The 22,387-nt window shown below is 33.6% G+C and overlaps 1 protein-coding gene across 3 annotated transcripts in view; it reads right to left on the bottom strand.

Moving 5' to 3' along the window:
• The window catches only part of LOC118064132 (uncharacterized), a 99,007-nt gene that overhangs the window by 30,780 nt on the left and 45,840 nt on the right, over window positions 1-22,387 (bottom strand). For 2 of the 3 annotated variants that reach the window (XM_035078589.1, XM_035078668.1), the window contains exons 2-3: window positions 12,722-12,927; window positions 12,437-12,658 (exon numbers count right to left, since the gene is read on the bottom strand). In XM_035078589.1, the coding sequence (XP_034934480.1) occupies window positions 12,437-12,658; window positions 12,722-12,927 (428 nt within the window). Of the gene's footprint in view, window positions 1-2,753; window positions 2,804-12,436; window positions 12,659-12,721; window positions 12,928-22,387 lie in introns of those variants that run through there. The other variant, XM_035078742.1, reaches the window with a different exon arrangement.

The following is a 22,387-nucleotide window of genomic DNA, read 5'->3' as shown; positions in this document are numbered from 1 at the left end:
TGTTGATGGTTTCATTGGTACTACGTTTTCTAGGTAAGTTTTGACAGTTTCAGCTATTTTTTTCAACTCAGTCGTGAACTAGTTTACACAATTAACGTCACGTTTAAGATTAAATCGACATTTTGAATTGTCATCTGTACAGTGCATATAATAAGCTACACTACATGTGATATGCTTTTGATTACCTTCATTATCAGGTTCAAGAATACTCTCAAGATCGGCATAGATAGCAAATGGCACAGGCTCTTTAAAATGAAAATTTTTGAATTTTATTTTAACACCTTTTTCCGGAAGTGAAATTCGCGTATCGTTCATATTGATACAATCTTTTTGATGATTTTTATATGATTTTTCTATCTTAAAGTGATTTAAACATCTATCACATAAGAATAGTTTGTGTGCATTTTGAGAAAATTTAATTTCCAACTAATCTTGAACGATCCTTTATCAGACAAAAATGAAAAACTGGATTAATATTATTTTCATCACCTACTTCTACTCTACTTTGTACCATTAACAGGTGAATACATGGCTCATCTACTTTATAATATTTACTTTATTTAAATATAACAAAATAATTTCACAATTATTATCTAAACATACACACTTATTGCTGAATCATTGAGTTTTTCAAATTTTGGAACATCATGTAAGGTTGTGGGACAGTTGATACCCTCACATTTTAACACACTTTTGTAATTAGGATATGAACTTGTTCTTGTTGAATTTACAAAAACAGGATAAAGAGCTGCAGTAACAGCCCAAAAGAAACAACATTGATCGTTGTTTTTAATATTTAGTACTGCTTTTTTTTGTTGTATAAATTTTGGTAGAGGTATAAATGTAGATTGTCCAGCTAATAGAGATTGATAACGATCAATATTGACTTGCAAATATTCAATTTCTACAAGTGACCAACCAGAATCTCGTAAAATTGCTTCATTTTTAACATTAAAGTACTTAATTTCTACAACTGTTCCATCATTTGTTTGATTACAGAATTTACAAGCAAGGACAAAGTTCACTTTCAAATTTCCCTCACTTGTTACTATATCTGTCAACTTTTCGGTAATCAGCTTTTCAGCGTCCAATAAGTAGTCTCGTAAATTTAGATGTTGCAAGTTAATGACAACACCAGTGCGAATTCGATTCCTCAAAACATTTTCTAAATCTTTCCACCGAATCAATTGTTCTGTTGATTGAAGGCTTCCTCCAACGATTGAATGATTTATAAACTTTTCATGTAATGTTGCGAGTGCTACAATTATCGATTGAATTCGTTGTTTTTCACCAACCGATAAACCACTCGATTGCAAATGTCTGTTTAATGTAGTAATATTGTCACCACTTATTCGCACCCACTTATCAATGATTTCACTAGATTCATGATTCAAAGATGGTAGAAGAGCATAAGCCTCCTCTATCATTTTAATCAAATCTGAATAATAGTTTGATGCACTCATTTCTTTCGACTATACTAGACAAACATCAGAATTACAATGATGGAAAAGCGTGTTTAAAAAGATTTATATAGGATTTTGGATGACCTTGTAATGAGTGCCATAATCCAAAAAAATTTCTTGAAAGTTCGAGAATATCAATTACCAAATTTAACTTTTATTAAATAACGATTTTCTAAAAATGTAGAGAAGGGAAATATTTAAATCAAAAGAACAATAATTTCAAATTTTTTTTTTTTATTTATTGTATTCATTATTTTTGTAACATGAAAATTTTTTTAGATTACATTGATTATCGTAAGATTTACATTTCATCAATTGTATCCATTATATTTTTTTTTGACATGTAAAATTTTAGATTACATTTCATCATCAGCTATGAATTCAAAAGAATTGTTAGCTCCACCATGGTACAACAATGATAATCTGTTGTCAGCGGCCAACTCAACCAATTTTTCAAATTCTTTATGATTTTCCAAAATTTTCGGTGTTCTTGGAGATAAAAATATCATGTAGCTATTTTTAACTGTTGCCACAACTTTTGTTCCATACACAGTTTCAAGTTCTTTCAAACCAGTAATTTCATACGTTTGAGACGGTTTTAATGTATCCATCTTTTTGGTTGGTAAGTACATCTCACTTTTGGCAATTTTATTTACTCTTGATACATCCATTTTTACTGTTTTGAATTATGTATAACAATGTATTTCTCACAGTTTCAATTGATCAGTGATTTTAAACATGAGTTGCATGGGTATAAATACAATTCATCCCCTCCAAAACAAAGATTCCAGAATGTTTCAATTTTTGATGCAATCATAAATTAAAAGATGCATATAAAAAACGTTTACATGATGTTTCATCATCCCCCGCTGAAAACTTCCAAAACATGTCAAGGCTGTGAATCAGCCCTGAGATCATTTAAATTCTTGCTTGATTCTCCAAGAAAAAATCTTGAGGGGTTGGCATGATGTTTCATCATCATTCTCGTTGAACGTTTCAGACTATCGAAAATTACATGTAATGAAAAAAAAAAATATAATTTTATAGACAATCATTGTAGTGATCAAACAATAAAATTAGATGTTATAATTTTAAAGTGGGGGTAAACATATAAATAGATGATTTACCAAAAAACTTTTCAGTTGGGTTTTACATTTTGGCATGTATACAAATTTTTGAGCGCATCATGAAAATGATATTGGATGTTCAAGGTTTCAAGCAGCCAAATAATCAGTTTTTAGTGAAAGAATTGGCGACTATTACAATCCAAGATAATAGTGATGGTATGGAAGACATTTCAGTGATAATTTTTAAACCGCCATATCAGTGGGAATATTTACCTGAAAAATATGAATGCATAAATTCGTGGTTGATACGTAATTATCATGGCAAAAGAATGTAAAAATTCTAAAAGTATGGTATATGGTGAATTTTTATGGAAAAATCCCATTTGAAAAGTCATTTAAATTGTATTGTTTATTGAAAAATATAACAAAAATGTCAAGTGAAGATATTGCTTGTCTTCCAAAGTATTTTTTCTTGAAGATTGTTTCAGAATACATCGACGATATTTGGGATAAATTACCGGAACATTTACAACTCGATAGAGATATCTTATTGCATCGTAAATGTTACAAACATTACATGTCATTAGATCATACAAAAACTTTGAGAATTCATTGTATTGAAAACCCCGTTGTAGGCGAAAAGTAAAAAAAGCAAAAAAACAAACATCTAAAGGAAAGAAGAAACATAGCGGCTGCGAAATTAAGAGAAAAAGGAAGGCAAAAAAAACAGGAAAAGTACGACATGTTACAGATATATTTAAATAATAATAGCTTTTCTCCATGTTCATTCTTATGAGGGTGCCAAAACAGAACTGGAATTATTTTCTGTACCACCTATATAGATAACGATTAAAGGATCTTAACTGGTCTTTTACAAGCCTATTTCGTCATTAACAGATAATTTTCCGATTGAATTTGTTGTTCAAGGGCAAGGCGACGAATACATACACCTTGCGCATACAATGTTAAATGTAAAAGTCAAAATTACAGCACGTGACGCATCTGTAGATGAAAGTGCCAAAAAATGTTGAATGATATGCATTCTATGTTTAACCAAGTTGACGTTAATTTTAACCAAAAATGTGTATCAATACCTAGTAATTTGTATGCTTATAGAGCCTATATTGAAACACTTCTAAATTATGGCCGTGATGTAAAAAATTCTCATCTAAGTACGATCATCAACTGGTCTCAAGACACATCTGGAAAAATGGATAGTTTTATGAACGATAATGAAGGTTTAAAAAAACGACAGCAATATTTATCATATGGTAAAACTTTTGATTTTCTTGGGCATTTACAAAGCGATGTATTTAATCAAGGACGCTTTTCAATAAACGGTGTTGGAACACGCTTACGTCTAACAAAATCTCGTGATTCTTTTTGTTTAATGAACGCCTCGGACGTTAAATGCAAAGTTGACATAATTGAAGCATCGTTAATAATGCTACGTAAAAATATCGTCTAACACTCTGCTGTCTCATGCCCGAGTTTGGGCAAAAACCACAGCTAAATATCCGTTAACACACATAGCGGTTAAAGCTGATTCTATACATGGGGGTGTTCATGGTGAAACCATTGATAACATTATTCTTGGGCAATTGTCACGTCGTATAATAATTGGTTTTGATGATAATAAAGCTTTCAACCGTAACAAAAAATTGAACCTATTCAATTTTCATCGTTACAAAATTAATAACTTATCGTAGCATGTTGATGGCCGTCAAATTCCATCAAAATCTCTACCATCAGATTTCACCAAAAACTCTTTATATGTCGACTTCATCACGCATTATTCTCAGGAACGGGAATACATTTTCTAAACGAAAATGATATTGGTCGTACTGACTATCCAGATGGTTATTGTTTATTTGCTTTTGATTTGACACCCGATCTTCCTGCAAATAGCAATACACACTGGAATTTGATTAGACACGGAAGTATGCGTCTAGAGGTGCGTTTTGATGACGCCTTGGCTTCAACTATAAACTGTATTATTTATGCAGAGTATGAAAATATACTTGAAATTGATTCATTACGCCAAATTATTGTAAATTTTTCTAGTTGAGTGCATTATGTAGCTTAGTATCGAACTAAGCGCTGTTGCTGTGACACGTGCCAGACATAAGCAGTTCTTGTTTAAAATGAAGTTTGTAGTCAATATTCATTTTCCACCTAAAGAAATTGCTTTAGAGACAAACCTTATTGGCCACTGAATAATTTCTCCAGAATTTTCATATTCGTTGTTATCAGCGGCAGAACAGCACACGAATAATTTGATGACAGCTCATTACGACATTCCCTGGTACGACGGTACGTCATCAATTATGGCTGTATACAATAATCTACGTTCTATAACATATATTGCTGAACAAATTTACACACGTGACTTCTTACAAAAAAGTTTATTAGAGACGGTTGCGTGTCGAAATATTATAAATATCGACGACGTGCCTAATAAACCATCATTGACGTCATCTGTTGAGTTCGTTGGTTCATATTACGCCTCTTTAAGGTACAGCTCTACGGAGCACTGTTCGATGTCCACGGCTTGGTATTATTGCACCTGGTTGAAAAACCATTTACCAGCTGCACCTGTTTCGGAAAATGATTCGTCAACTAGTGATCAACCGTTTGACATAAGCCCCTGAGATGCTTTGATAATTGTAGAGCATGTTATGAATACGCTGCAGATTTTAGAGGCCCTACAGCATATCCCGGCACATACTATAGGTGTATAGTCAGCCAACAAGATAATAAAAAGAAACGTGATGAATAAATACAAAGGCTTTTTTTATTATTTGACATGAGCACGTGTATATGTTTGTCTCGCTTATATGGTTCATCTCTTTCACTCTCGCATGTAAACAGGTACTTGGTGATACATGGGTGCGCGTAGCATGCATAAATATGCAAACGCGTTTGTGCGCAGCTCAGAAATACCCGAGCAGCTATACGTATTCGGATAAATGGACCATCAATTTACACTGCTCTGAGACCTGTCGGTCCCACCATTCGCTCTCGAGCGTCACTGCACACGGACCTCGCAGCTTACTCTCAGCGGGTCTCGTTATCTTCGAGAACGCTAGATGTCGATGTCCTTGTGGCGTAGCCTGAAGTTTTGGGCATAGTGAACGCAGTCCGAGCCCACACTTTTATCTAATAAAAAAAAACTTTATGTTCTTCGTAAACAAAAATTGAGTATAATTGAAAAGCAATAACTAAACCTCCACCATGCAATTTTTTTTTCCAAGATTTGCTACAAGGCCCCTCCCCCCCCATACCCCTCGTGAGTAGGCTCTGGGGGACGCAAATTTATCTCCACTTTGTAGTGGGGATAGGAGTGAGGTTCGCCAAAGTTGCCCCATTCTACTGGTTCTAATAAGCTTCAACTTCCTAGAAGAAGCGGCAAATTAGAAATTTCATAAAAGGCATCACGAAAGTAGGAACCATATACTGCAAAGAAATGTAAAAAAATTTATATTTATTTATTGAAACGTTATACTTTACATCATCTATTATAACTAATAGTAACGATTATCTTGATCATGAATTATTTCGGGCCGTTATCATGAGAAGTCTCATAATAAAATAAAAAAGATTATTCTCACAAAGTTTTTTGGAACATGACGTACTAAAAATGCCTGGTAGGTCGGGAAGGCACAGTACGCAATGAGGAGTCATAAAGCAAAGTTCAGACTTGACATCATAAAAGAAGTTATATTTACGATCGAGGTTATCGTTTTATCAAATATGCTGCTTGAGTACATTCATAGGGAGATAACAGTAATTCCATTTGAACTAATTTGATAGTCACTAGTTGTAATTAAGTATCAATAAATAGTATGATAAACAGCAGAATGAGAGAAATAAATCGTATGTAACCAGTTATTTGAGAACAACATATTCATTTGGTATTTGATAAAAAAGTATGAAGGATTTGACTTATTTGTTAAGTTGTTGTGCTTATGTTATGCAATATATTGTAAAATATTTGTGTGTCCATCTATGGATAGATTAATAAACGACGGAATTTGTTGTTAGCAACACGTGACTGGTTTGTTTATTTATGCTTGTGACTGAGACTAGCTCTGATTAAACGTTGTATTTAAGGTTTTGTATTTGAATCTGTCAATTTAATAAACTTTTTTCTTTTATTATCTGTTGTTTTCATCTAATACTTAACATTTGGTGCTAAAAGTGATTCGTCTCACATGACGAAGTAAATTGTTTAGTATATTAGTGTGATTTTCGAAGTTTCGAGAAATGTCAAAAACACCAAGGTCCCGCCTCTGTACAGTAAAAATACTCTAGAAGTAATTATAAAAAAAATTTTTATTAAAAATAAATAAGTGACAACTAGTTTCTAGTAATGATGAAGTAACTAGAAAGGATATAAGAACTAAAAAAAATTGTTAATAATAAAAGAATTGTTTCAAAAACAATTAAAAAAAAATATTATAATTTTTTCAGATGCATCATTAGAAAGAGCATCGCTCATTATTGAAAAATTAATTTTCCAATAGCCATAAATGTTATTAAAACTATTTTTTTATAAACAATGAAAAATTCACATACTACTGTGGATTTGAGAATTTTGAATAAATCCAACATTTTGATGATAATTGTTTATAAAAAGCCTATGAATTAGTTAAAAAAAAAATTGAAATAATGAAAAATTACGCATTTGTTTATAAAATGTACCAACAACAAATGCTGAAAAAAATTTTTTTCAATTGTTTCATACTCTTTACATGAAGATACAAAACTTCGCTGTAGATAATTTTCTGAATTATAAAATAACTTTATCCTCAAAATAAACGTTAAAGAATCCAAAAACAACATTTGGTTTTTTTCAATATTAAAAAAAAATTTTTTTTCAAAAACTGAGATAGCCATTTTATAGAGCAGGAAAAATCCTATCTGCTCTTAAATTAGCTACAGAATGTGTCCTTCTTAAACTAAAAAGATATAAGGGGGCAAAGTTTACAAAAAAAAATTTTAAAAAAGACGCTTTAGATAATGTAAAAAATCGAAAAATTCAGTTTTTTTTATAATTTTAACTGGAAAATGTTTAGAAAACGATTCAGAACTTTTCCAGATTTTATTCAATGTTATAAATATTTTCTTTTTTAATGTTAATTAGAAGGCGCTCAACGGCATTTTCTGCCGTTCCCAAAATGCTCGATTCTCAGCGCGCCTTCGCGGCGCTGTATATTTTTACCTGTTCACGATAGACAGGTGCTCTCGCAGACTTTTTGTGTAGAGAATTCGATTCTAAGAGAGTAAGTAGGAACGCTACAGAGAGCTCATAGAGGTCATGAGAAATGTTCACCACAAGTATACAGCACATGTGATAGTCCTGGTGATTGGCGCCCTCGGAGTGATGATGGACCACTTTCTGACAGAGCTTTGAACACTACTAGCCTGCCGTAGTCAGACTGAGATTCTCGCGACTTGTATGCAGAAAGCGGTTATCCTCGATTCTCTCCGAATTCTGAGACGATTAAATTAATGACTGAACGGCTATAACCCTGACTCACTATAAAACCTAAGGGAGTCGAGTGTCTGCAGGATAAGCTCAGGAAGTTTGAAAAACCTTGAGCTTAGATGATTCAAGAACTTTTAGTGCGTTGTCTAAATTGTTTTGGTAATAACGATGAAGACCTCAAAGATGCAGTTTGCAATGATGATGATAATCATGCTGATTTCTCATTAAAAAAAATGAAAAGTCATTTAATGATCGAAATTCTCATTGATTAAGATGGTGGGTTTATGGAATGGAAGGTCGTTCGAAATCCAATTGTAATTTTCTTCGAACTACTCAAGCAAGTTTAACTGAAAATAATTAGATCTGTTTTGAATTATTTAAGTCCAAATTAATAGATTTTTCTACAGAAATAAAGGAAATTGCCTGAAGTTTTAGATGTTTTGAAAAGGTCTGTATGCATCTAAAATTTACTAAGTGGTGTTGTTTTTAATCTTCCGAAAATTCCGAATGATTGTTTCAAAGTGGTTAATGATATTAATAGACTCGTTCCTTATGATAATAATTGATTATTGACTCTTTCTAGATTCCTAATTCCTGTTGAATTCAGCGTTTTTGTTACTTCCAGTCTGAGAACGTTGGCTCTCATTAATGATTCAATATCTGATTTATATTCACCATGTCTGTCGTGGAGCGTTCTCGTAGAGTTACGATAGGATGTACACAGTTAGAGCTTTTGTGTTAATAACCTTTTCTTCATGAATGGCCAAAATGAAGTTAAGTTAGGCACTAAGTGTCCATAATATCCTAAGTTCTACTAGTTAATTAGACTATTGACCTAATGTTTCTGAAAATTCCTTGCAACTTCCAGCTCTTACGGATTCTTATTCTTCACTCTCCAGATTTCTTCCAATGGAAAAAAAGAAAGGGACGAAGGATTTTTGAGAATTTAATTTTTGACTTTTATTGACTAAGATTTTAAAGTTGTATAGAGTCACGTTATTGGTTCTTTTGACCTGCTTTGGAAGTTTTTATCTGTCGCAGGATTTTTCCCTCTAAATGAACAAAACATATCTGTCTCTGCAGATCTAGAATCCAACCCGAGGATGACATAACAATGGAGTGAAAAGCTTAGCCATTTTTGCAATCACGTTCCACGATCGAGAAAGAGTCGCAATACTCGCATGAATACAAAACAATCAATGAAAAAACTAAAGCTTATTAAACCAGCTAAGAATAAACATTCAGTTGCACATAAAACGCATAGTTTATTTGTTTAAAAAGATTGAATATGATAATGGAATCATAAAAAAGATAGACTATTATAAACAGTTGGCATCTTTCGATATAATGATATCGACCTATAAAATTCAGTTATCCTGTCCCAAGTCGAAATAATGAGTCTGGTTTGAATCTCCAAAGCCTTAATTCCTTTGATAATGAATATGCCGCTCAACATTATGTTATTTGTTAAAATCTCCAAAATCTACTTTTACACTTAGAAGACTTAAATCAGTACTTTAGATATTTTGGAATACTGGTTAAGGTTTCTAAGTTCTATATTTTCTTATCTAAATATAAAAATATTAATTCAATCCTGCAAAAGCAAATATATGTTTCAATTATAATCATAAAATGGTGGAATTCTTATGAAACATATGTTTTACCAAGTTTAATTATTCAATAATTTATTTTTGCTTCATGTTATTTAGTTGCCTGAAGAATTTCCTATTGCAAATTTGCGAACTCATACAAAAATTAGTGCCGACCACGAAATATATCTATCAACTGATACAGCAGCGTACATAATTAAGAAAAGTAAAACTCAGTCATCACTAGATTAGAAATATGCAGTCGAACTTACTCTAATGGAAATATATGGTAGAAAACTTGAAAATTATTGTGCACTCGGAAAAGTTGGTGATCGACCCTGAATTATTCGAACCTTTCTATGGTGAGTGACGTCTTCAATAGAATATTGGTCGTAAATTTGTCCTTGGCATTAATAATATTCTGGATTATAATTTGTTTACAGAATGGTTAAATGCGTATTTTTCTGAAGATGATCAAATAAAAAAATCAGATTATATTAAATATATAAACAAATTATTCAGGGAATCTAAGGAAAAAGAAGAAAGATAATTCTAAAAAAGTAAAGAGTACCACAAATAAAGAATAAAATAATTTATTTTCAACATCATTAACAATTGTCTTCATATTAAAATTTATTAAAAAATAAATGGAAAAAATCATTATAAAAGGTTTTTTTTTAATGTTTTCAAACAAAATGACCATTATAGAATTGTTGATTGATATTTATAAATTATATTCAAGTTTTCGTATCTAACGTTGTGATGTTACAACTTTATGTACGAAAATTTTCAAATAATTTTTAAATACTAATTAATAACTATAATAATAGTCAATTTGTGAATTTCAAATTTTTTCAAACATCAGACCTATCAGGCTTAAACCAGGATTTCAATTTCCTATGCACTGAACTTGTAGATGTTTAACAGTATTTCAAAAACCTAGTTTAAATCTTTGCAAGGAAAAAAGGGACATTCGTGATGAATTGAGGATTAAACCAGTCTTTTAATTCTATATAAATAAATGACCCTAAGTACTGATTTTATACTTCTAAGTCTACCGGCAGAATTAGTAGATGTATAAGTTTTGTAGATTTGAACCAGGCTGTCATTTTTGACTCGGGGTATGATGATAACAAAAGAAATATACTTGTCTACATTACAATTTAGAACAATAACATCAGAATGCCAAAAGGTAGATGGTCATGTTATTGATGCATATGCCACAATCTTCGTGGAAGAATATAAGAACATAACTGATTACAGCACTGACATAACAATATTCATAATTAGCAATTTTTATTTTATTTTTATAAAACAAAATTAAACTTCTACCGAAATAAATCGAAAATCGACAATACATGGACAATTACTGATCATTCATGACGAATATTTCAAAAACTTAAAAGAACATGATCGGATGCTAAAAGCACAGTATTTACGTATCATTTTATATAAAACACTATGTCAAAATTTTACTAACACGTAAAGTGAAGAAAAAAAATGTAATGCCTAAGAGTTTTTCGATTGAGATTAACGATTATTACTAAAGTTATTTTCTAAGGTTTCTAATGTTTTTTAAAATAGAAAGGATTTCGAATATTCGTTAAGAAAATCATTTTTTAGACATTGTATTGTTTTCGGAACTCACGTAGCAAAAAAGCAATAAAACTTTCAAAAAAGAGTAGGAGACGTAAAAAGAGAGTTAACTTTCTAAAGAGGAGAAGGACCATGCGAAGAGACTGGTGCGCGCTTGAAGTGAAGGTATTCTAATTATGTCATCTTCGATTAAAAATAAATGAAAAAAATTGTATAATGTATGCATTAAAAGATTCGTCGCCGTGCCATCACTTGTTCTATGATTGAACACTTTTAACACATATAGAAATGGATATAAAATTTAGTTAATGATAAACTAACGTTTTATAATATTTTAAAAATCAAAGCATCTTTATTTGCGATAAACATAATTTAATAAAATTTATTGTTGCAGGTCATCAATCTAAGATGCGCTTCATCGGGAAATCACTTTATATTTCGACTATCACCAGTTCATAGTTGCTGATATCATAGCAGGAGAATAAAGGGTAAAGTAAAACTCTCGAGAAAATTTACTTTTTTACTAAAATTAGTAGAAAATAAAGACGTCATCGTCTTCTAAACGAGACAGCAAGCAAGTAAATATTATTCTTTATTATCGAAAAAAACTAATTCTAACTCAGAATTAATACTATCAAACATATACCAAATGTACTGAAAAAATATGAAACAAACTTTTTTCTCGTTCTACACTCAATCGAAATCTTATAGTCTTGAGTTATTACCTTTTAACTATCAAAGCATAATATGCAGTAATTACAAAGACATGCATGTAGAGATTCGTTGATGACGTCACATAATATTTTTTGTATATAGAATAGTTGGTAGCCTCGGCGCACATGGGAAAAAGAACGCGCTAGTATAAATACAAAAGACAATAAATGTGTACTTGGCGCCGAGTATCTACCACTACTCTTAGTTGAGTAAGATTAAGTTTTTTATCTGAATTCAAGTTAAGAAGAAATTATTCATGCAAACACGTTACTCTTATTATGTAGATTTTGGTAGCTTCAGCTCAATTCTTCTCTTCAACTCACAAACTAAGCAATTTCGTGTAGACAAACTCTTCATTGACATGTCTACAACAATCTTATTTTAAATTCTAATACTGCTACGTTTGTTATACTATAAATATTCTGTGAATATATTATGAATGTAGTATTCCTATTTTAATTAATCTGAGTATTTTCGAAATTTTTACTAATAAATAAAAGAAAATTCAATACTGACTGTACATAAACCCTGAAAAAGTCGCAAAGCAACATGTGAAGGTCCTCGCCAGGCAGCTGGAACAAGAATGCAAGCTAAGCAAGCTCCAAGAATGGCTCGTGAAAACACCATCGATGGTCCAGACCTTCCCCAAACGAGACACCCTCCAAGTAAAGGCCCTGCGACTTGACCCCATAAAAATGCTTCTCTCATAATTGATTCCGCTCGTTCTTCTTGTGGTAACTGCAATAAATTTCATCAGATCTCATCTCAGAATAGCTTACTTGAATTAACAAGTTAACATACCTCTAAAAGGATAACTTCGAAATCTTCTGTACGGTTTCGGCTACTTATGTTAACTAACATATCGCAATGCCATGAAGTATCAACAATAGCGTGATTGTCTTCTTGGTTTGCTAGTAATGCAACAGAAGAACTCACTTCAACGGCACCACATAATGCAAATCCAATAGCTACAAGACCAGCAACAATGTGTCGAGCTCGAACGGCCGCTGTTAGAAAATTAATAGAATTCAGTGAATTGATAATTTTGAATTGTGACTTCTACATATATAGAAAAAAAAACTAAGAATATTCATTTAACAATGACAATGAAATCGATTGCGCAAATTTTACTGATATCACTGTGTTCTGACTTGGAGGGCCCCAAGTCAGCGAGTCTAAAAATATTTAGAAATTATGTAATGCCGGACTTGTCCACCAGCGCGTCGGACAACTCACTAGACCAATTGTCGAGAGGCATTTCCCTCATGGCCCAGCAGACAACTCTACAGTTTTAGTGACGCCAACAAGCACGCGGTCGAGCACTTATGGCGTCAGTTAGCTCCAGGCGAATCACGCGGTCAACTCTGTAAAACTTCTCACAGCAAAATTGCAGATTTGTGCAGTAAACTTACAGTTTTTAGTCAAAATTTTGTTCAGTCTTCTCAATAAAGGTTTCACAAACAAACGTGAACCATCATAACCAGTCTACATAGTGCCAAGGGTCCAGATAAATAAGTTGTAGTGTTTTTGGGCGTGAAGCTGAGCTAGCGTCGACGCCATAGTGCCTCACGGACAGTCACACGTGTAGCACACACTCAAACAACTCTGCTGCATTGTATGTCCGTCGCTACACGCTATGTTTGATCCTTGTTATGAATTGCGTTTCAAACAATTCATTATTACGTTCAGACAATAAATTTAGTGCATTATATAGATAATTAACGGGCAACTAAAAAAAAATTAGTGGCTATTTCTCTATATTCCTAGGTTGAGTGTTTTTGTTAAATAAAAGCCAGGAAAACCATACTTTTTTGTGTTTGTGCATTCTTTGATTGAACCTTTTCAACCTCATTACTACTTATTACAGTTTCATCTTATGAGTCAAAACACATTGGTAAAAGTAACAAGGTAACTATTATCGAAGTGCTCTGTTACTGTAAGTTTCTCAGAGAAGATGAGAACTATGCCAGGTCCCAAGAAATAACCAGAGACAAAGAGAGAGTACGTTGTACTGAACAACTTTATTTACAATAATCACTTAACACTAGATACACAATAATAACACAGAAAAGAAGAATATGGTATTTTTGATTGATCTCACAAAGATTTTAGTTTATGAAAATCTCGTTGATTTGGTCAGCACACCACAGGTTGTAAAGCTGTGGTGGTGATCTGATCTCACACAATGAATCTGGACTTTTGGAGAATACTATTGGCACTTTACCCTTGATTTGTACACTTAACTGAGTTGCTGAACTCTATACTGATTAAAACTAAATCAATGCTAGTCTCTAAAAAGTTGATGAACACCAAGACTCTTTAGAATCTGTAAACGAAAAAAGCTACTCTTAGTTGCTTTTAATGATAAGTACAACGCAACTGCCGTGACATGAATCAAGGCACTTGAGTACAATTTCACGGCACTCGAAGCGCCACTGTCACGTCGCAGCATGAGATCATTGCTCTGATGGAGTGGCTCTAAATTCAAATGATGTATTTTGATCATATTACGATTTCTCCTTTATTGAAAAAAAGAATTGTAATTAATATTTGTTATTGTTAACGTTATTCACGTCGTTGTCTTTTCTGCAGCCTTATTGTTATTAACGCGTTTCACTTTTTCACATTTTTTCAAAGTTAATTTTTTTTTCAAATATCAAAAATGATTTTTGAATTTTGTAAACAGTTAAAAACTATTTCAAATAAAATTAATCTTTTCAACTTTAATGAATACAAAATACAATACTTGGCGTTTAATGATTTTACGCTTTTTTGTAATTTTTTAAATGATATACATTTACGATAATAGCATTTTTAGAACAAAGATTATCGTTCTCGTCATTCAAACTTGGCGCACAGTTTTATACAGTCTGTGGGGCTGTTTTTGGTATGATCAAATTGTTCTTGGCAAACTTTAAGTTATTTATTAGTTGTTATTAACTCCAAATCATTCATTTATGAAGAAAAAAATAGCAACCAGGGTAGATGACAAAGTTGTTTGGTGTAAGTGCAATACTCAATGTGTAATAAATGTTTTATTCATTGGAGGCTTTTGACAGGTACGTCCGCCATGACACCTCATATTCTAGTGAGAAATGGGTGTTGATCTTAATTTATTATTTTCATTGATAAAATGAATGAAGCAGGGTAGTGAGGTTTTCTCGGGGCAAGGATGATCTAGCGTGCCTCTACCCCCAGAGAGTTCTGAACTGCTTTGTTGTCATGTCGTAGGTCTCTTAAGAAAGCATGTTGATATTGAATTCTCAATAACCCAAGCCACAGTCGTCGGCCAGTGCGGAGTGTGAAGATCTAGTTCACGGGAGTGGATCGAGAATCGCACGCAGACCGCTTTCCAGGAGCCCGTCCTTCTCCCGAAAATATTGTATGACGATACTGCGAAGGTTATTCCACCTTTCATATTTGATTGGTCGTGAACGAGGATTCATCCTTCGGTTTTCTAGTGAACGAAGGTGTTCCTCGAGGCCCTGACCAGTCCCTCCACTATAGCTCCTGTGCTGGGCATTTTCTTTTAATTAAAAAGCAATACGTAGCAATAACAGTACGCCATGGTACTTGTCCTCAGCTAAGGCGGTAACCAAAAGTCATACTTTTATGATAAATAAGTTTAACTGATTATTTATTATTTATTTTTCTATTCTCACACTATGTCTCATTATATTACCATGAAATGGATCATTTTTATTTAGAAATGCACATAAACTAACCGCCCTAGTAATTTTATGTTTTTCAGAAACAATACGTATCTCGATACAACACGTATTACAGGAACTGTCGCCCTTGAGGCAACAAAAGCAAATATGGAATCAAGCGTACTTAACAAAATATCCACAAGTAAAACCAGCCCCATTCGGAGTTTGCGGCGGGGCCATTATTTATGCGTGAGGTCAGAAAGGCTGCAAGAGACAACTGGAATCCACACCAACAACCAGAAGGGATTAAGAAGACGACCCTGGAACTTGGACACCTCAGCACCCGCTGAGACCCGAAACGTTCGAAAGGGTGTCCGGTTAGTCTCGCGCGCACTGCCTTCTGGCACTCCCGCTAACAGCTGGTCTCCGAACCTGACCACGCGATCGGTCTGTCCCTACCGCGCGTTGTGATATGAGCTTGCCCAGTCCAAGGAATGCTTTGTGTTCCTAAATCGACTGGATGCTCGAGTAAACCTAATAGGCAGGGTACTTCGAATCCGTAAATGCCCATACTAAGCATAGAGAAAGTATCTTTTGACCTCTCGCAATGGAAGGCTGCTGCCAGGGCTCGGTAACAGGTTTCCGCAGAGGCAACCGATATCAGTACCGAAAATATCGCAAAGAATTCCGCTATTATAAGGACAAACTAGCTCGGTCTTCTCCAATTAAACCTTCATCTCAACATTAACTCCACAAAAGAAACGTTTGCACTTGTGAAAGAAAAGTAACTGGATGTACGGTTATTACAGAAGCCCTACTCCACGAATGCCGATTTACAAGGCTACGCAGTTAGAAGATTTGGTCAAGCCCTCGTCGCCGCAAGAACCTTTAGACGGGAAAAACCTAAAACGGCTATTGTCGTAGTCAATCCTTTACTTAAGGTGCTCTATATCGATGAACTTAGTACTGCAAACTGTACGTGTGCTTCCATTGATGGGCTCGGTTATTCATTTTACGCTATTTCACATTACTTCCAGTTCAAGGATCCAATCAAAGTTCACACCGAACACCTATGAAAGGTATTGACGACTCTTAAAGACAAGCGAGTTCTTGTATGTATAGATGCGAACGCCCGATACTCTCTGCGGTCACCAGACTTCGACAATACAGGGGAAAAGTTTGCAAATTTCTTTACCGAATTTGGTCTGGAAGTTCTCAACAAAATCGAAGAAGGTCCTACATACAGCTCCTCAAGAGAAGAATCGTACATAGACGTGACCGTAGCGACTCAGGAACTGCCACAGTCCCTAATCAAATGGCTAGTCAAAAAAGATTATATTCAGGGGTCAGATCACATGGCCATCGGAATCCAGCTTGGTGAAAGCGGAGTCCTGGGTCGAACTTACACAGAGGCAACCCGATGGTTCAATGTTGAAGCAGCCGATTGGGAAGCCTTCGGTATGTTGATGCCCGAGCTAGAAAGCACACTTTCCGCTAGATCATTGCTGGACTCTCCGGTAAACATTAATGGATTCACTGACACTGTCGCAAATGGGTTGACAGATTTCTGCGAAAAATCCATGCCAAGTTGAAAAGCACCAAGGAAAGGGAATCCCTGGTGAAACAACCACTTGTCCTGTTTATAGCGTAATGCCTATAGACTGCACCATAGATACGAACGCATAAAAAAGCTTGATGTCGATACCTACTGAATCACAGACTTTGAAACCGCCAGCAGGCGAGAAGGTATTCCCAAGCGATAAAAAAGGCGAAAACAAAGAGCTGGAAAAACTTCGTCACACCCCACGGAAACGAGGAGAAATGGGGTGTGGTATACAAGATTGTAGCCGACAAGATGCGAGCCAAAAAAGTTATGGATGCACTTCGCACTAAAGAAGGTAATGTAACCCTAAACTTTCAAGAAACAGCCATGCGATTGCTGGCAGTACACGTGGTCGACGACCATCCAGAAATGGATACAGTCGAACATAGCAAGATAAAGATAAACGCTCTCGACCTGCCCAGCACATTCAATAAAGAAGAACTCAAGCAAGTCGTCCGAACGCTAAAGAATGGAAAAGCTCTAGGGCTAGACTTGCTGGAAGTGGAGGTTGTTAAACGTGCAATTGCGTACCTCCCAGAAAAATTTCTAACATTTTTCAACGAATGCTTGTCCCAAGGCGTCTTTCCTCGAGCTTGGAAGGAGGGAACAATTCGTATGCTCCTAAAGAGTTCCGACAAAGATGTAGCAGACCCCAAATCATATCGACCTATATGTCTTCTATCAGTACTAGGCAAAATCTTCGAAAGACTTATAAAAATTCGTCTTTCAACTAGCGTCCTTAAACAAGGAAAGATCTCAGATCACCAATATGGATTTATGGAAGGGCGATCAATGGTAGATGCGATACTGACAGTGCGAAGAGCAGGGCAAGAGTCCACGTAACGTGGTTACATTGTGTTTCGATATTTCAGGCGCGTTTGATAATGTATGGTGGCCTTTAGTCCTCGAAGGACTAAAGTCACGAAACTGCTCTAAAAATATCTATTGCAAAATTACTTCACAGATCGTACAGCTAGCCTATCACGGGAAACTGGCTCAGTCACAAAAGTGGCTACGCGTGGGTGCCCTCAGGGTTCTATGCTTGGCCCACTGTGCTAGAACGCCTTTCGCGAATGCGTTAGGGACTCAATTACCATACTTGTTTAACTATATGTAGGGGGGTGCTTCCTGCCGGTGGTCGCTTATGCGTCCCCGACATGGAGCGAGTTATGAAACGCTGTGAATCAAACAAATAGGGACTTTATTCTCCATTCTCTACTTTTCTGCTTGTTCGGTCTTTCTTTTACTTTTTTTACTGTACTTCACTTTCAGGTACTCAACAATCTCTAATACAAACTTTTACATATTTCAGGAAACGCCTAATACTAATCATTCATTCTTTCAGCTGTTGACAATATAATGGTGCTCCGCTCATACCATAAACAATTAGGGCCGCCGACCAAAGCGGATAAAACTGGTACTACGGGCGACCGAAATCCAAGCCCGCACCTGAGGCTGCAAAGACGAAAAAAGACATGTAGAACCAGGTGCTTTCGGACAAATGAATTTGAACTCGTAGTGATATGTGGCAAGGTCTTGAGCTAGATGCACGTATCCTCATGCCTTTCTAAAGGCGCGAGAATGTCACGTCCCAAATAATACCGTCATTAGAAGTAGACTCATTTCCAGAGTTATGCCCTTTAAGGATAAGTACTTAAATAAAATAACTTTCTTAAGACAGGAAAACAAGGACTGAATATTCTGTATGATAAACGCATTAGTTAATCAATAAATACAATTTTTAATTGTTTCTAACAAATTCGTATTGTTACAAACAATATGTAATTGGTGAAGGTCGTATTTGGTAACGAATAATAATGTCTAGTCAATATTGACTTCATTTCCGAATAAAATTGCTATTCTTATGCTTAAAAATATTTTAAATAGTTAATCTTTTCATTTATTTATTATTAACTTCCCAGTGGGAAGTTATAGTAATGGGTCCGATTTTGCGAATCCCGAATTTTGACATATATCCACGTTTTAAGGTCCCCAGAGTCGAATACGACCGTTTTCCAGTGAACGTCTGTGTGTGTGTGTGTGTATGTACGTATGTACGTATGTGCGTTCGGAATTATTTATCGCTTCGATTATCTCGAGAACAAAAAATGATATCGACGTGGAACCAACTCCATTCGACACGTAATTGCGCAACCTAGAACTGATTAGGTTTTCAGCAAAATTGGTTCAGTAGTTTCTTATGCAGAATCAAAAAACTGAAAAAAATGGTGAACTACCTGAATTTTGAAATTTATAAATTATATCATTTTTTAGACAAAATTACGAGATCTTTTAGAAAATATGAATATTAAATGTTTGTAATAACTGTATAGGAAAATGATAACGATATTTCATAGAAGAAAAAATTTTTAAAAAACAGAATAAGCAATAAAAAATTGTTAAACTTGTATTGAAATGGTAAAAACAGCATTGAAGACAATATAACAGTCAATAATGATTGTTGATCATGTGGAATTGTGTTTATAATAATTGAACATTGTTAATAACAAATGATTATTGATCATGGTAATATTTAAATAACAAATTTTAAATTGTTATAAACAATAAAAATAGAAATCTATGCAATATATTTGAATTCTTCCAACGCGTAATTTTTTTTTTCTACTAAAAAAAAGTTACCAACCGTATGACATGAATGGAAACTCACTTTTTTTGTTTATAACAATTAAATCTGTTATAAACAATTTAAAACGGGATCTACGCATGATATTTGAGTTCTCCCAACGCGTACTTTTTTTTCACTGAAATAAAGTTACAAACCATGTGAAATGTATGGAAGCATCCTCCTTTCGTTTATAACAATTGAATTTGGGTCCGATTTTGATTCAAATGAATTTTAAGAGTAAGAGTGTTTATTAAACCATTTATTAATTAATTGTTGTATTGAATAAGCTGTTCTATTAAAGCATAACAAATTCAAAAGAAAAATACAAAAAATGGAATTTAACCACATGTGAATTAGTCAATTCTTACAGTTATGTAAATTTTTTTTTAAAGAAATGGTGTAATAACTTTATGGATTCAATTCCATATAAATTAAAATCTTCTTCTACTGTATGTTTTATTGGAGTTTGCTAAATTCATGCAGTATAGGGGAAGAATCATGGCTTTTTTTGCAGTTCAGTGGCTTCTCTGAAAACAAGGTGAACGTCAAATGGTCGGAGAATTAATAAAGCAATACATATATAGACGATACAAATTTTCATTGAACGTAGTTGGATTCTTATTAAACAAAGAATTGTTCTTTCGTGAGAAATAAGAAACTTTTATTTGAATAAAAAAAGCCAACATTAAGAGAACAATAATCTTCAAAATGAGGAACTTCTGTAGTAATGAAAAATTTAAAATGGCTTAAAGAAACATTATGTTTTGACCAAATGATAAAAAAAACTATTAAAACTTGTTGATTTTAGGCAGATGAACTCTTTTAACAGAAACTACAGGTACATCATTTATTTTTCAATGGTATATATTTCTAAATAGTGATTTCGTTATCTAAAAAAGCTGAAATATCTAGAATTCTTTCTTTATACATTTTCCACAACTTCCAAAGAGTTTGTTTTTCCTTTTTTTTTGCCGACACTTCTCTCGAAGTGGCTGACCACTTTTTGAATTTTGGACTTCAATATGCGTTATTTCTTGAATTGCAAGTATTTTCCCAGTAAAAGAATATAAATAATTATGTATCATCAACATTATTGCTTCGTTCTTATTTGTAAATACACGAAAAATATCCGATATACTTGTCAACTTCCATATCGGAAATATCATATTGTTTTTTTTTCATTTTAACATAATTTTTATATGTAACTAGATATTACCGGTACAAATACAGATCGAAGGAAAATTGCAAAGCGACGGGAAAAGTGGTTAAATTTGGAAAGTTTCATGTACTACAGGATCATAATCATACAACTGAAATACAAATGGTAGAAGATAACTCAATTTTTCGACAATCCTTATATAAGGCAACAATTATTCAAATTCGTCCATTAAAAGATATCTATAACGACATGAAATTATTGTAAGTATGAAACATTTATATTTCTGAAATTTTATACTAAACAATACTTCTATTTTTACTCTATATATTTGGTATTTGTTTAAACATCCTAATGCGGCAGAAAGAAATACTTTTGAAAATATTCGTAAGACAATATTGACATGGCGTAACGTATTATTTTAAAGAAGTTTAAAATAATACGTTAGATAATACATTGGTTGTTGTTTTTTTGTACAACACCTAGACATAGCATAGTCTAATCGGTGAAAAGTACAACTACCTTATAGATATACTCTTGAAGTAGTACCGTTATTTTTGTTTTGTCTCTTATCGTTTTCGCCATAGCAGCACTTGTTTATAAAAATATCTTCTCTTATAAATAAAACGTGAGAAAATGATCTTATGCACTCTATATAATAGACTCGAATAATAATACTAAATTAAACAAAACGATTAAATCTTTATTGATCACAATCGGAAGTGGATTATTTATGGCTGTGTCTAAATATACAGAAAAACGTGAATGACGACGCGGCGTGCGCGAGCCACGCAAATGCATGAATGACGCGTTCTATAAAAGAATGAAAATTAACGTAAACGCCGTCGCTCACGCTTACCGTCATTGACGCAATATTGTCATTCACACTGCATCATTTTTATCGTTATTCACGCAATGTCGTCATCCACGAAGTATCGTCATTCACGCATCTTCATCTATATCGTCATCCACGCTGCATCATTTTTATCGTTATTCACGCTACACATCCTGACTTATATTATAAATGCGAAAGTAACGCTTTCTGTCTGTTATATTTTTATGTCCAAACCTCTAACTGATTTCGATTAAATTTGGCACAGAGATATAATAGATCTTAGTGAATGACTATTGAATGGCTATTTTTTTTTATTCTGATTATCTATAACAATGGAAATTGTTATAAACACGCAAAAGGGTGCCTGCGTAGGCGCAGCGTGCAAACCCGATGTGGTAAGGTGGAAATAGGTGATTTGGCAGAAATGAAAGTGTTAATAATTCTACAACAATAAAAATATATATATGAGCATATTAATAATTACAGAAATTGTTTATAATAATTTAATTTTTTATAAACAATCGAAAATGGGATCTATACAACATATTTGAGTTTTTCCAACAGGAAATTTTTTCTTTGACAAAAATTAAGTTACAA

The sequence above is a fragment of the Chelonus insularis genome, unplaced genomic scaffold (assembly GCF_013357705.1).
Source record: "Chelonus insularis isolate UGA/USDA-ARS -01 unplaced genomic scaffold, ASM1335770v1 contig_108_pilon, whole genome shotgun sequence".
Taxonomy (NCBI): Eukaryota; Metazoa; Arthropoda; class Insecta; order Hymenoptera; family Braconidae; genus Chelonus; species Chelonus insularis.
This window is presented reverse-complemented; position numbering and strand designations above follow the sequence as displayed.